Source organism: Nicotiana tomentosiformis, chromosome 8 (assembly GCF_000390325.3).
Source record: "Nicotiana tomentosiformis chromosome 8, ASM39032v3, whole genome shotgun sequence".
NCBI lineage: Eukaryota > Viridiplantae > Streptophyta > Magnoliopsida > Solanales > Solanaceae > Nicotiana > Nicotiana tomentosiformis.
The window spans coordinates 87,496,340-87,511,706 of NC_090819.1; the positions used below are offsets into that span (position 1 = coordinate 87,496,340).

Consider the following 15,367-nt stretch of genomic DNA (forward strand, 5'->3'; position numbering starts at 1 on the left):
TTCGTTTGCATAAGAAGCCAATATAATCAGTCTCTGCTAAAGAAATGGATATTTCGCATCGTCGGCAATTCCAATACATGGGACTTCGATGATAGCATAGTTCTTTGCCTATATTGTAATTTAATCAGAAGATATAGTCAGCAACAGAGTATGCAGTCTTAGTATCACAATTCACACCAATCCAAGGACAATAAGCCAACTGACACTTCACAACCAAGTATTCACACCAATCCAAGGACAATAAGCCAACCGACACTTTACAACCAAGTTTGTCAACTAATGAATCACCAAAATATACCAACCTCATCAAATTCCAAGGTTGTTGACGCATTGAGTGAGCAGTAAATATCTCTTGGACCTATAGAGTTTGTGCTACTACTTAATATCGATACCATGGCAAGGAGATAAAACAATTTATATTCCTCATCGTATATTAAGGTTCTATAAAGCAAAAATGAGTCAGATCTAGTGAAATATTCTTAAAAGGATCAATAGCACCTTAGACATTTTTATGCTCTTTAAATCAGTTGCTACGAGACAAGACACCAAAAGCTGTTCATTTAACAATACGGGCATTTAAACAACATACAAAGTGCAAGGAACATGAAGCTGAATGGTGCCTCATAGGTTGTCATTTCACTTATATGTTGCTCAGTTGGGAATTAAAGCAACAACATTACAATGATGAATAGAAATGATTATCACAACCATGAATCAAATATATAATCAAATGTAAGTAAAGAAGGTACAGCAGTAGTGAACTAGTAAAACATTTGAAGTTGGCACAAAAAATAGCCAATCATTATTTAAGAATAATTTGGACAGGTTAAAAGAAAATCCAGCCTCTGGTATGACTAGTCCATGGAAGCAAAAAATCAATGTAAATTTACTGAGGTTCACTAGCTAAAGTTTCAAGTTTGACCTCTTCATTAAGTATGAAACAGTCTGTGTTTTCCAGCCGTCAATATTCTCCTCATCCTCAAATGAGTTTATTTCTAATGCCAAAACCTATAACTCAACTTAGTGATCATCTCCATGCCCATCGGGAGGCCCTCCAAGCCCAACAACATCTAGCTGTAAATATCAAATCAAGTAGTTAGTTTGTGTAGGTGTAATTTAGAAAAATCCAATATCAGTAAAATGTTTCTTGAACACTTCAGAAGGATTCATGCATCTGCAGATTGTAGTAGTGTGACCTCTGACCTACCTTGAAGTATTGAGAACAGACAGGGCACTCGTGAGGCTTGCCTTTTTCCAACCAAAACCAGACCACATCATGCTCATCTTCTGTTGAAAAAGAAAAGGCCAAAATAGATTCAGCAAAATGAGGTTTCTTCAGTACATTTATGTTAATGTATGCAGAAGAAAAGCAGGGGAGGGAGAACAAGAAAGCTAAAAAGCCCCCCTTGTTCATAGCCAAATAAAAACACCAGTTTGAAAAAACGAAGAGCTAACCAACCTCCTTCAGCACCAGGGCATCCAACTATTCTTTTGTCATAGACAGACTTAACAACTGCAGGTGCTTCCTATGGAAAAGGCGTATAGTTCAGTTAGTATTCTCGTGTGTTTGAAAATATACTTAAAAACATGCTGTTGCTGAGTAAAGTACTAAAATTATGCTACATAAAGTGACTTCCACAAAAGGTAGTTAAAGTAGATATCTAATATTATACCAGATTCCAGATATACTCTTGTGGAGTTGTATTGTTCAAGGAAGTGACATTAAAGAGTTAGCAGAAAATTGTTAGTTATGTGTAATAAGAAATTAAGAGACTAATGTCTACCTTGAATTTTGGTTGTCCTCAAAACATGATAGTGATAGAACAAAGGCAGTAATCCAAAGTAATCACCATCACAGTCATTACAGAGCTCCTTTTTTTTTCTTCTTTTTTCTTTTTTTTGCATTAGCAGTTAATTCTTGGAGGTGAACTTGACTATCATAGGTGGGATGTCTTTTGCATCACTAAACTAGGTTCGCGTTGAACTGATTAAAGTTCACAAAAAATTGAAAAATTACAGCTGGTTCTAATGTCTCATAAGAAAAGGAGACCGGAGAATTCGAAAGAAGTCTCGACGCATTATTCATAGCCATCATATCGGAAAGAGAAGGAGCAATGAATATTAAGGACTACAGGCTTATAAGTCTAGCGCGAAGCATCTACAACATAATATCTAAGAAGTTTTTTAGTAGATTGAAGAAAGTGTTGGACGAGACAGTGTTACATCTCAGAATGGGTTCGTACAAATGCTAGACACGGCTTTGGTGGCAAACGAAGTGGTTGGCTCCAGAAGGAAGTAGGGAGAGTCGGAGATCTTGCGTAAACAGGATCTTAAGAAGGCATAGGATCATGTGAATCGAGAGTTCTTAGACTAAATAATGTTGAAGATGAGATTCAGAATTAGGAGGAGAAAGTGAATCAAGTTCTGCATATCAACTGTCACTCTCGATCCTAGTGAATGGGAGCCCATGGGGTTTCATTAGCAGCTCGAGGAGCTTGAGACAGAGGAACTTGTTGCCTCTCATGCTATTCATCTTGGTATTTGAAAAACTTACAATGATGGATAGAATTATGGTAACTGGTCACTTGAGGGGCTACTCTGCAACAATCAGGGGACAAGGGTTTCACATCTCATGTTCGCAGATGACACTTCTGTTTTGTGTGAAGCAAAAATTTACCAGTTAAATTTTCTTGGAAGGGTTCTTACGTGGTACGAGGATGTGCAAGCCCTAGATCAACCTCAAGAAGTGTGAGATTATTCCAATAGGTGAAGTGGATTGTAATGACACGACCGGTCGTTTTGAGTTCTAGCGCGTCGTTCGGCGGTTTGAGGCTTTGAGTAGCTTCACTTCAGGTATTATGACTTGTACGTGTGGTCGGAATTGAATTTTGGGAAGTTCGGGATTGATTTGGAAAGAAAATTCTAATTTCGGAAGCTTTAACTTGGGAGAATTGACTAAGGTTTGACTTTCAGTAAACAACCTCGGAACCGGGATCGGAAGGTTCCAATGGGTTCGTAATGATGATTTCGGACTTGGGCGTATGTTTGGGTTGAGTATCGGATCACCCGGGAGCATTTCGGCGTTTATTATGGAAAGTTAACATTTTGAAAGTTTAAGAATTTTCTAAGTTTGGTTTGGAGTGGGCTTTGGTGTTACCGATATCCGTTTGGATTCCGAGCCTTGGAATAGGTTCGTATCGTGAATTGTGACATGTGCGCAAAGTTTGGCGTCATTCCGGAATGTTTTTATATGAATCGGATGCGTTCGTCGAAGTTTGGAAGTTTGAAAAGTTTAAAAAAGGATCCCGATCGTCAATTCGTAGTTTCGATGTTGTTTGGCGTGATTTGAGGCCTCGACTAGGTCAGTGTCGTGTTTTGGGATGTGTTGGTATCTTTGGACGGGGTCCCGGGGAACCCCGGTTGCGGATCGGATCGAAAACTGATCGAGCTTGGAATTTGAGGACCTGCTGCTGCTGCTGAAATCTGGTGCAATCGCACCTGCGGAAAGAGTGGCTGCAGGTGCGGTCACGCAGGTGCGAGGATGCAATCGCAGGTGCGATATTTAGTGGGGGAAATCTGGAGCGCAGGTGCGAGGATATGTCCACACCTGTGAAGCCGCAGATGCGGAGAAGAAGCGCAGAAGCGGAGGTTGGCCAAGAAGGCCTGGGCTGCAGAAACGACCAAGGACGCGCAGGTGCGCGAGCGCAGAAGCGGAATGCGAGCTGGGCAGCTGGGGTAGCAGAAACGGGCGACCTTCGCACGTGCGGGAGCGTAGGAGCGTGAGTTGTGTCCGTAGATGCGGATTTGCCTGGCCTTAGAGGAAACCGCACCTGCGATGGAATTGTCCGCAGGTGCGACTGTTTGGCCGCAGGTGTGAAGGTCGGGCTAGGCAATGTGGTTTTTAAAATAAGGGTTTGGCTCATTTCTACTTCATTTTGTCCATGGGAGCCGATTTTGGAGCAATATTGGAGTGTCATCTTCATCATCTATTATCGGGTAAGTGATTTCTTCACATTGTGAGTTAAATACATGGTTCATATGTGGATTTAAGCATGAGAATTAGTAGAAATTTGGAATTTTGGTAGAAAACCTAGAAATTGATATTTTTGGATTTTGACCACGAAATTGGACATGGAATTAGGAGTAAATTATATATTTGAGTTCGTGGTGTTATGGGTAAGGTTTATCTTCAAAATATTTCGGAATCCGGGCACATGGGACCGATGGTTGACTTTATCAACCTTTCGAGCGGAGTTGGGGATTGTTATTAATTGATTAATTATGGGTAATGCACATTTGTTTGACTAGTTTTGAAGAGACGGGCATCGGGTTGAGGTGTTTGAATGGCGTAGGAGCCGGTTATGGAACTTCGGAGCGAGGTAAGTCTTATGTCTAACCTTGTGAGGTGGAAACTACCCCTTGGTGATATTTATTGTTATGTGCAACTAGTTGTGGGTGCTACGTACGCACGAGGTGACGAGAGTCCGTACGTAGCTAAAGCATGTTTATGTCCGGGTAGACTTAGGACTTTATCATGTAATAATTAAATTATTTGAACTCGTTCTGCTGGCTTAATTAATTAAAGTTATAACTGAAGTTGATTTAGAAATAAATATATGTATAATAGGCCGAGCTTTAACACTTTGAGTTGTGGGCGAGTTATTTGAGAAGCGTAAAGATTATATTCGTTATGTGCTCATATACTGTATTGTAAACACGTGTCTCGTAATTCGGCAACTTCTTTCCTTTCTTGTGGAGCGGGTCGAACGCCTCGGCAGTATATAGATGCATTTATTGTTCGTGCCGCAACTCGGTAGTGTACACATTATTCTGGATCGGGCCGAACGACCTCGGCGAAAATCGTGCGTTATAATTCTATTAGTTCGAATATTCACGAGATAAACCTTCCATTAATGCCTGGCGTTTTATATGGTATTCCTTATTATTTAAGTTTGACACTTGACATTCTCTGAGCTGTTAAGGTAGAATACAAGATCTAGAAATTTATGCTTTAAAAGAAGTAATTGGAAGATTATGTATTTTCAGATTTACCCCATCATTGTCGTATGCTTCATACCTGCTTATGTTTTATTATATTGCTTTATTGGACCTTTAGTAAGTGTCGATGTCGACCCCTCGTCACTACTTCTCCGGGGTTAGGCTAGATACTTACTGGGTACGCGTTGATTTACGTACTCGTGCTGCACATCTGCACTAAATGTGCAAGATCTGACAGTTTCACTTGATGATCACCTTGGCGCGTAGACGCACCTGTTGAGGAGACTTCATGTGAGCTGCATTCCAGGCTACGCACCGCAGTCCACCGAGTCTCCATTGTACTGATTAATTTATTTTGTCTTATTACATTCGGGACAGATGTTGTATTACTATTGTACTCCTTAGAAAATGTTCATGCACTTGTGACACCGGGTTTTGGGGGTTCCCACTGGTTGTTCTTTATTGTAGTTCACGTAGTTATTATCATTTTACCCTATACTATTTAAGTAATGGAGATTATGATTTTGAAAGTAACAAAATGAGTAAATAAATTGATAATCAATGTTGGCTTGCCTGACGGCGGCATTAGGCGCCATCACGACCTATAGTTGAAGTTGGGTCGTGACATGGATAATACTGCGCGATTAGCACACGTGCTCGATTATAGGGTTGGAGCTCTTCCAAGTTCCAACCAATTATCTTGGCTTACCTTTGCATGCTCCCAATAAAGACCAAGCAACATGGAGCCTGGTGTTTAAGAGTGTTTAAAAGAGGCTAGCATCATATCAAAAGAGGTATATATCAAAAGGAGGGAAGGAAGTAGACTCTGTCGAGCATCCCTATGTATTTTATGTCATTGCCGCACCAAGGAATGTCACGGGTAAATTGGAAGGCTCCAAAGGAACTTCCTATAAGACTCCACAAATGGGGCTAGGAAGTTTCTCTTAGTCAACTAAGAGGACGTTACATCTCCAACGAAATTGGGGGAGAGGTGTCTTAGGGATGAAAGATCTCTAAGTTTTTCAACAAGGTCGTATTAGAAAAATGGTTATGGAGATTCAGGATTGAGGAGCACGCTCTACGAAGGAAGGTGATAGCAAAAATGTGTGAAATTTTGAAACGGGGTGGAAGACTAAAACATCGCACCTCCTTTTGGGTGTGGAATTTGGAGAAATATTATAAAAGGATGGAAAGACTTCATAGGCAGCATAATCTTCACATTGAGGGAAGTTGTGATGCTCACGGAGGGCCGACTGATAAAGGCGAGTCAAGATGGACCGGCAGGCTTCTAGGCTGGCAAGCTTTAGAAGAAGGGGTGCACGTGTCACCTAGGCGAATCCTACATCGGAATGGGTAAGAGGGAAGTGAAGAGTTGTATAAGGCATGACACAAGTTCACATAGTACGCGCGCTTTTGGGGTTCGATGTGGCGTAGCCCGAAAGACATCCGTGCAGGCCTAGGCCCAAAGTGGACAATACGTTCCATGGGCTTGGGTCGTGACAAATATAGTATCAGAGCCGAATCTCCCTTGGTACGATGGTGGGGCAAACCTCAGCGAGGTCGCTGAGTTCCGGGGGAAGGGGGTAAATGTAAAGCCCATGACGAAGGACAGGCTGATGAGGGATGTACTTTCAAGGTTTTGCACCTCTCAAGCACAAAGAAGAGAGAAAAATATAAGCACCCCGCTAAAGGTTTTCACAAAAGTAGCGAAAGCGTTCTTCCAACTCACGAGAGAAGAATCAACAACAACAATAACAACAACAACGACCCAGTAAAATCCCACAAATTAGGGTCTGGGGAGGGTAGTGTGTACGCGGACCTTATTCCTACCCTGATGGGGCAGAAGGTGAAAATAAAACAAAAAGAGACAATTCATCAGTATCGTCAACAGAAACCATAGAGATAGTAACAGCATCATAAAAATCATAAAATAGATGACATGCAATAACAATAACCAGTAATTAAGACCTGGGGCTATGAAAAACAGATAAGATAGTGTGGACTCAATATTAACCACAAGCCGTCTAAGATCAAACCAGCCTCACCCCCGGTATGAAGTAGAAAAAGCTCGATTACCCCTAATCTACAACCCTAATGCTTGACCTCTAGATCTTCCTATCAAGGGCTATGTCCTCGGAAATCTGCAACTGTGTCATGTCCTGCCTGATCACATCTCCCCAATACTTCTTAGATCGCCTTCTACCTCTTCTCGTACCCACCAAAGCCAACCGCTCTCACCTCTTCACCGGAGCATCAAGGTTTCTCCTCTACACTTGCCCGAACCATCTGAGCCTCGCTTCCCGCATCTTGTCATCCACAGGGGCCACGCCCACTTTCTCCTGAATATCTTCATTCTTAATCTTATACATCCTAGTGTGCCGGCACATCCACCTCATCATCCTTATCTCTGCTACCTTCATCTTTTGGATATGAGGGTTCTTAACCGGCCAACACTGTCCAATACAAATTTGGCCGGTCTAACCACCGCTCTATAAAACTTAGCTTTGAGTATCGGTGGTACTTTCTTGTCACACCAGACTAAAGATGCTAGCCTCTATTTCATCTACCCCACCCTTATACAGTGAGTGACGTCCTCGTCGATCTCTCCGTCTCCCTGTATAACCGACTCAAGGTACTTGAAACTACTTTTCTTGGGGATCCCTGTATAACCGACCCAAGGTACTTGAAACTACTTTTCTTGGGGATGACCTGTGATCCAAGCCTCACGTCCATGCCTAATTCCCTCGACCCAGCGCTGAACTTACACTCCAGGAACTATGTCTTAGTCCTGCTCAACTTGAAACCCTTAGACTTGAGGGCCTGTCTCCAAACCTCCAACCTCTCGTTGACGTCGCCTCGCGTCTCATCAATCAGAACTATGCCATCAGCAAATAACATACACCATGCACTTCCCCTTGAATATGGTATGTTAGTGCATCCATCACCGAGGCAAATAAGAACGGGCTAAGCGTATATTCTTGGTGTAACCCCATAACAACCGGAAAATGCTCTGAATCGCCTCCCACAGTCCTAACCCTAGTCTTAGCTCCATCATACATGTCCTTGATCGCTCTAATGTAAGCTACCGGCACATCCTTTGCCTCCAGACATCTCCAGAGCACCTCCCTAGGGACCTTGTCATATGCTTTCTTCAAGTTAATAAACACCATGTGCAGATCCTTCTTCATATCCCTGTACTCACGAAAGAAGAATGTAAGATGAAAAGAACCTTACCCACTCGTTCTTTAATCCCGCAAAATTGCAAGATGCGTTGAATAAAGGAGGAAGAATGAAATAAAAGATAAATCACACTCCAGGTACTTTGTATTAGTCCTGCTCAACTAGAAACCCTTAGACTCGAGGGCCTGTCTCCAAACCTCCAACCTCTCATTGACACCGCCTCGCGTCTCATCAATCAGAACCATGTCATCAGCAAATAACATACACCATGGCACTTCCCCTTGAATATGGTGTGTTGGTGCATCCATCACCAAGTCAAATAAGAACGAGCTAAGCGCAGATCCTTGGTGTAACCCCATAACAACCGAAAAATGCTATGAGTCGCCTCCCACAGTCCTAACCCTAGTCTTAGCTCCATCATACATGTCCTTGATCGCTGTAATGTAAGCTGCCGGCACACCCTTTGCCTCCCGACATCTCCAGAGCACCTCCCTAGGGACCTTGTCATACGCTTTCTCCAAGTTAATAAATACCATATGCAGATCCTTCTTCCTATCCCTGTACTCACGAGAGAAGAATGTAAGATGAAAAGAACCTTACTCACTCGTTCTTTAATCCCGCAAAACTGCAAGAAGCGTTGAATAAAGGAGGAAGAATGAAATAAAAGATAAATTACGTTTTTGAAGCAAGAGCTGAGAAAAACTAATCACCGATGTTTATTTTCAGCATATTGAACCCTTTAAATAGGCCTTACAATGAGTAAAATTAATAAGATTAAGAAAAACTAATCCTAATTAAACTAGAATAAGAATAAGGCTAAGAAAATATATCCTAACTAAAATAGGAAAAGGAATCCTAGTAGGAATGGACTACCAACTAACAATCCTAGTTTGACTAGAACTACAAATATAATCCTACTAAAACAAGAATTAAATTACTAGGAAACAAGAAGTAAGAAATCCTAATCTTTACGGAAAAGAAATTTTAATCTTGAACGGATTCTTGGACTTCTTGAATTACTTGGATTCTTGGCCTTGTTGATCTTGCATCATTCTCCCCTAGTTGAAAAAGACTCGTCCTCGAGTCTAACAGCTTCCATAAATGGCGCAAAATTTGCTATAACAAAGAGTGAGGACCCAACACTCACCAAGTTTCAAGTTACACTTTGCTAGCTTATCATAGAGCTTATTCATGTTGTAAGCAAATTTAGCATGTGGTCGAACTAAATCCCACTTTCTAACTTTTAACTTTCTACCAAACCTTTTCCATGTAATCTTTCTATGTAGACTCGCAAACTTCAGCTTACAATATGAAGTTATTGGTGTCAGAACTTCATGAAACTTAACTAACTCTATGTCAAGCTTTGAATTAAACATATAGATCAACGCTCTTCTTGAGACTGCATCAATTGCTATACTTGAACACCAACAGTCACTTTGATGATGGCCATATATATTTATGAGGTGAAGACATTTTGTTTCTCCGATATACCTCAAACTCTCCTTTATCCACTTCTTTGTAGATAATTTTTCCTCTTGTTCTAGCATATTTTTATGGACTTTAGAATTAATGCAATATGTTGCCTTGTTTGGAACAATAGAGTCAACAATCAAGTTAATATTGTGTTGAGCATCTCTGAAAGGCGGAAAGTCAATGATACACATAGTTGGGTTCTCTAATGGATCATCATAAAACTTCGGTAGTAACTCCTCAATTTGCGGATCCAATGCTTGGTCCTCGCTTCTTTGATATTGGTCTTCATCAATTTCGTCATTTTCCTTCCCTTGATTATCTATCATATTAGGCATGGTACCTTGGTACTCTTATGTTTTGGTCAACTTCAACCTCTTCAACTTGCTCAATATATCTTGCTCTACGTAGTTGAATTAGTGGATATCGAAGTGGTATATGTGGCGGTAGCACGGGTATATTATTTGGTGGTGGAGATTGTAGGCGTTGTGGCGGATTTGGTAGCTGGTTTTGAAGTACCAAACCTTCAACCAATTTGGTCACATGCCCCATTGATTCCGTCAAGCTATCTAGCTGCACTTTAAAGCTATTTAGTTGCACCTTAATTTCTTTATTGTCTCGTTTAAGAGTTGTAGTTCTAAATCTCGGAATTTTAAACTAGGCTAACAAGCTTCTGAAGAAATGGTGCACATATCACCTTAGGCGAATCCCATATCGGAATGGGAGAGGAAGGTGAAGACCTTTATAAGGCATGACACAAGCTCACATGGTACGCGCGCTTTTGGGGCTCGATGCGCAGAGGCGTATCCATGATTTCAAGAGGATGGGTGCACTATTACTTCTTTTTTTTATTCTTACACAATGTTAGTTACCCGTTTTAATTCGTCGTTTGATTTGATTTTATTACCATGCTAGAACTTGAACGAGTAAGCTATAGTTTATATCATTATCACAAAAAAATATTATTTTATTTTCATCAGTCCTTGAATAGTTTTCCTACATTGAAAATGATCAATAGCGACATTATTATTTATAGGTACAAATATCTTAGTTTTATGTAGCAAAATTATACAACTCAAATGCAGAATGGTAAATGAAGAAAAGAGGAAACTTGAAACTATAGAGATTCAACACTAAATTAGAATCTCGATTTGTTTTGAGTTTTGAAACTTCATGAATAAACCATAAAAAGAAAAGAAAGAAAAGGCAAACAAAAGAACCCAAATAAAAATAGGAAAATTGAAATTAAATTAAAAAAATCTCAAAGAGTAAACACAAAAGAATAGAACAAAAAAAGGGGGGGGGGGGGGGGGGGGGAGAACAGAAGAAGAAAAAGAAATAGAAATAGAAAACTGGAACCTAGTAAAAATAGGTCAAAGATTGTTAAACGAGAAAAGAACAAATGGAAAAAATAAAGAAATAGAAAAGAAAGAAAGAAAGAAAGAAAGTAAAAAAAAATTTAATTCAAAAAAAGGGCATGAGTTTCGATCCCTCAACCTAGGAGTCAAAGGGGCACACATTAGCCAGTGCACCAAAGAGCTCTGTTGAGCATGGGGCACACATTAAAATATAAATACATCTACCAAAAATAATCAATGATGCACATAGCCTAGGGAGAGGAGCATGGGTTCACGTGATCCGTCCCTATACCCATAGATCCACCCCTGTCGATGCGGCGTAGAGCCCGTTTGGATTGGCTTATTTTAAGTGACTTTTAAGCCAAAATAGATTTTAAGCCATAAGTTAGGAATTCTACAAAATGGCTTAAAAACTATTTTGGCTTAAAAGCACGTGAAATAAGCCTATCCAAACGGGCTAGTAGCCCGAAATGCAAATCCGTGCGGGCCTAGGACCAAAGCGAACAATACGTTCCATGGGCTTGGTTTGTGACAGAAGCATAATCAGTTTTTGGAATCACATGTGCTGTGGAGAAGAGACGTTAGATTCACATCCCAAAAAATACAGTATCTCAAGCAAGAAAGAGATCATAGGCGACAGATTCATATATGATGAGCGTAATCAAAATGTTCAACATACATATTGATCATTATCTTCTGATTATTTTTTCCTGGTTTTCCACCCATACCCCTATTGGGGCCTCGACTTATTCGGATTTGCACCCCCTAAGGCCCATTAAAGGGAAACAAAAAAGCAGTGAAGTTAAAGAATGAGCTCCTGCATACTTCACTTTTCACTGGAAGGAATTTCACCACAGAATTTGTCTCGGAAATATATACTGCTTTTGTTAAAGTCCAAAAAATAGAATTAAGTATGAGTTAACTCGGGGCAAGTGAAATATGTATTCAGCTAATCAAAGTCACCAATATTAAAGAGTTGTGGACTTTTATAGATGAATAAAATATAAACCTGTTTGACAAAGTCAAGTATCTTAAATGAATTTTCCTTTAAAGGCAGTCAAGCTTAGTATTCTCCAATTTAAGGTAGCCACAATCACTCAACCACATGCGCTAATCCTCTGGGTTTATGCAGTCCCATTTCAAAGTGCTCAATTGAACTCAAGAGGTCACAACTGAATTGGGTTACTCAGTCTAGTCTAACCAACACCTAATTGGTCTGCAGATCAACCTTACCTGTCATAACACACACACTAAATAATCTTGCACATGTAACCTACAGTTCAACAGTTGCACATATGTTAATCAACTACAAGAAACCTTCATATCTTGTGTTCTTAATCTTAACCTCTCAGAACACCACAAATATTAATATCCAATATAAGAATTACTTCAAGATGTAAAACAAAGGTTGAACAAATACTAACCTTGGTACCAAATGGTCCAACTGGATAATCCATCTCCAAAATATCTCTCCCCTAAATTCAAAACACAATTAGTCAGAACGTCATTTCATAAATTAATAAATATCAATACTCGATAAAAAGAAAAATCAGTTCAATCAAAATAATAGAAGCGTTCAATTCTACATACTGATTCCAATTATAAATTTGAGGTTTGGATTCTTTTAGCTCGCTTAATCAGTATTTTCAATTAAACCACCACTTCCATCAACAAAATCATCTTCATTTACTGTACATAAAACTCACGTTTAATGAAAAATGACTTATCCGCTTATAAAGCTGAAAAAATCTTAATCAAAACATTATAATAATCAGTTACCTAATCAAAATTATTCTCAGAATGCAACCCAAATAAGACCTAAAATCTAATTAATCAAGAATACAGGTTGAACCAGATAAAATCCAAACCAAACAGGCTGATTAGTCCTGGTCTAAACATACGTGGATATATATACCTGAAGCTCAGCCTCAAGTTCTTCACGCTCATGCCCAGTGGCAATTGGCATTAAGTCTTCAACTCTCTTGTTCTTTGATAGAAACTCTGTGCTCATTTCAAGGGTCAATTCAGTTTCAATTAAAAGTAATAATAAATGTAGAGATAAAGAGGGATAACGGGGATTACCGGAATGGGAGAAGAGGGTAGTGGTTTGCTGAAACGACGGCGTAGTGGAGGGAGAGGGAGAAGAGTTGAGGGACCGAAATGCTGCGCCCCATTTGTGGAGTCTTTGCAAATATTGGAGCTGCTGCGACGAAACCACTCTCCTCCACATTGTTCTTTCGTCGCCGGTAGACTCACTCAATGCTGCTCTCTGTGTGTGTGTGTGAGAGAGAGAGAGAGAGAGAGTTTTCAAAAATAAAAAAGGAACCTCCCTCATTGAATGGGTTATTTTATTTAAGAAGGTCAGCTTTGGCCTTATACAAATCAGAAATTGCTTAATTTTGCCATCGAATAAATTTTTGATTCATTCCTGCATTTATACTAAAGACTACTACAATTACAAGAAAATACATATGACTTCACATCATAACTAAAAATGGTTCATATTTTTAAGTTTTACTTAGAGTTAGATCCAGAATTTAAAGTTTATGGGTTCATATATCGACCTTAAGTAAATATACAATAAGTAACTGGGTTCGCAACCAAATATTTATGAATGTTTAGTTAATTTTTAATACATATACAGGGTATATGTAAAAGTTACTAGGTTCACGGGAACCCACGTATAATAGGGTGGATCCGCCCCTTATTTTACCCGACCTAGCCTATATTGTACATATTTTGAAAGGGCTAGTAAAAGCATAGCTAACACACCCTATTTCAAAATCTGTTTTCTTACAACCACTGCTTCTAAAAGCTATGGAGTTAAATGTAGTTGGTCAAGTTACCCATTATGTTTGATGGTACTACAAGAAAAGCTTACTGCTAAAACTAAGAATATTTTTGTTCTAGAGCCTGGTGGCTTTTGAGACTCTTCACGATTTAGTTTTTTAATTTCTCTTTTTAATCTTTGAGTTAAATTTTAGATTTGGGTTTTTAGAGTTGGTTAGTTATTTGGATTGAGTGTTGCTCCAATTGATTGAAAATATCAAGAGGAGTTCAAAACTTAAATGTGAAGTCCTTTGCAGTAGATTTGAGCTATATTTAAGTTAAATTTCAGAAGAGGATCAAGGAAGATGACGAAGTTAGTTTTTGTATAACAATGTATAATTTTGTATAATAGTGTATATGGGTGTATAAACACCTCTTATAAACTATTATACACCTTTATACAAGCATATGTAGACAAACTTCTTTCACGATTTTCAGTTGCAATTCTTGTTCAAAACCAGACCAAATCTCCATTAAAATGACTTCAAATTTTATATACAACCTCCTTATACTATTTCTAATAAGTCTGACTAACACCCAACTCCAAATTTCTCACAAGACCGGAGTCGAATACTAAACTCATTTATTTAAGCTTGTTCAACAATGGTGGACCTGTCCAAATCTTTATTAAATGACTTCAAGTTTTGTATACATCCCCATTATACTATTTCTAACAAGTCTAAGCAAACATCCACTCTAAATTTCTCATAAAGTCAGATTTGAAATTGAAAACCACTTATTTAAGCTTGTTCAACAATGACGGATTACCTTAAAAATCTAATTTTTACCACCCAAATGGATTTGGTTTGTTGAAATAATGTTTGAGTCACAATTACTAATTTGAATATAAGATTAAAATCTTGAGTATTTTTTATAAGAATAAATTAAAAGGTAATTTCAAGAACCTATTTGGAGTTGAATATTGAATTTTAGCATATTATTTTTGGGTTACAACTTACAACTCTATAAAGTTAAATACGGGCCACTTAGTTGCAATGTATGTGTGTGAGTTGTATTTATGTGTAATTCTCCCATTTTCAAATTGAGCTCCGACATGAAATGGATGGATTTCACATATTCAAATTCTTTAAAAAAAATTACCCTAAGTTTTTTTAACTTCTGCTTAAAATTACCCTCGAGTTTGAACTTCATTAGGTTTTAAGGGCAAAAGTTTAATAAAGAACAAGTTGCTCAATGAGTCAAATTTGAACCTTTTCCCGTTTTTCAATTAATAGCTCCAACCGAAAAAATTACATGAAGGAGAAAAATATGCTAACCTTACCTCCTTATGTTTAAAACAAGCATAGTTTTTACTAGGCAAAATGGCCTCGTGGCTACTTAAACTTGTATCAGTTTGTGAACCCGGTAAACAAACTTATATCTTTCCTATTTTAACACCTCAACTTGATGGATTGAATACAAATAAATACGTTTGACCGTTGACCATACTTATGTGGCAACAACGGATTGACGTGGCCAAAGTGCGTGACAATCACACTGATAAAGCGCGTTAGAATAGAATTTTGGTGGAA

At 38.9% G+C, this 15,367-nt stretch overlaps 1 protein-coding gene across 1 annotated transcript; it reads right to left on the reverse strand.

Moving 5' to 3' along the window:
- Positions 1–698: 698 nt before the first annotated feature.
- Positions 699–13,346, reverse strand: LOC104091539 (cytochrome c oxidase subunit 5b-2, mitochondrial-like). The gene is made up of 6 exons (XM_009596902.4): positions 13,089–13,346; positions 12,922–13,007; positions 12,431–12,481; positions 1,460–1,526; positions 1,208–1,287; positions 699–1,074 (listed from the first exon to the last, which is right to left on the reverse strand). The coding sequence occupies exons 1-6, from the start codon at positions 13,339–13,341 to the stop codon at positions 1,021–1,023; spliced, it is 591 nt and encodes a 196-aa protein (XP_009595197.2). The 5' UTR covers positions 13,342–13,346; the 3' UTR covers positions 699–1,020.
- Positions 13,347–15,367: the final 2,021 nt, after the last annotated feature.

Coding starts and splice junctions, on each gene's coding strand:
- LOC104091539 (XM_009596902.4), bottom strand. CDS start 13,341: ATGAGGGAGGTTCCTTTTTTATTTTTGAAAACTCTCTCTCTCTCTCTC. Junction 12,482..12,921: donor AACTTGAGGCTGAGCTTCAG/GTATATATATCC, acceptor TTTTGAATTTAG/GGGAGAGATATTTTGGAGAT. Junction 1,527..12,430: donor TTGGACCATTTGGTACCAAG/GTTAGTATTTGT, acceptor CCTTTTCCATAG/GAAGCACCTGCAGTTGTTAA.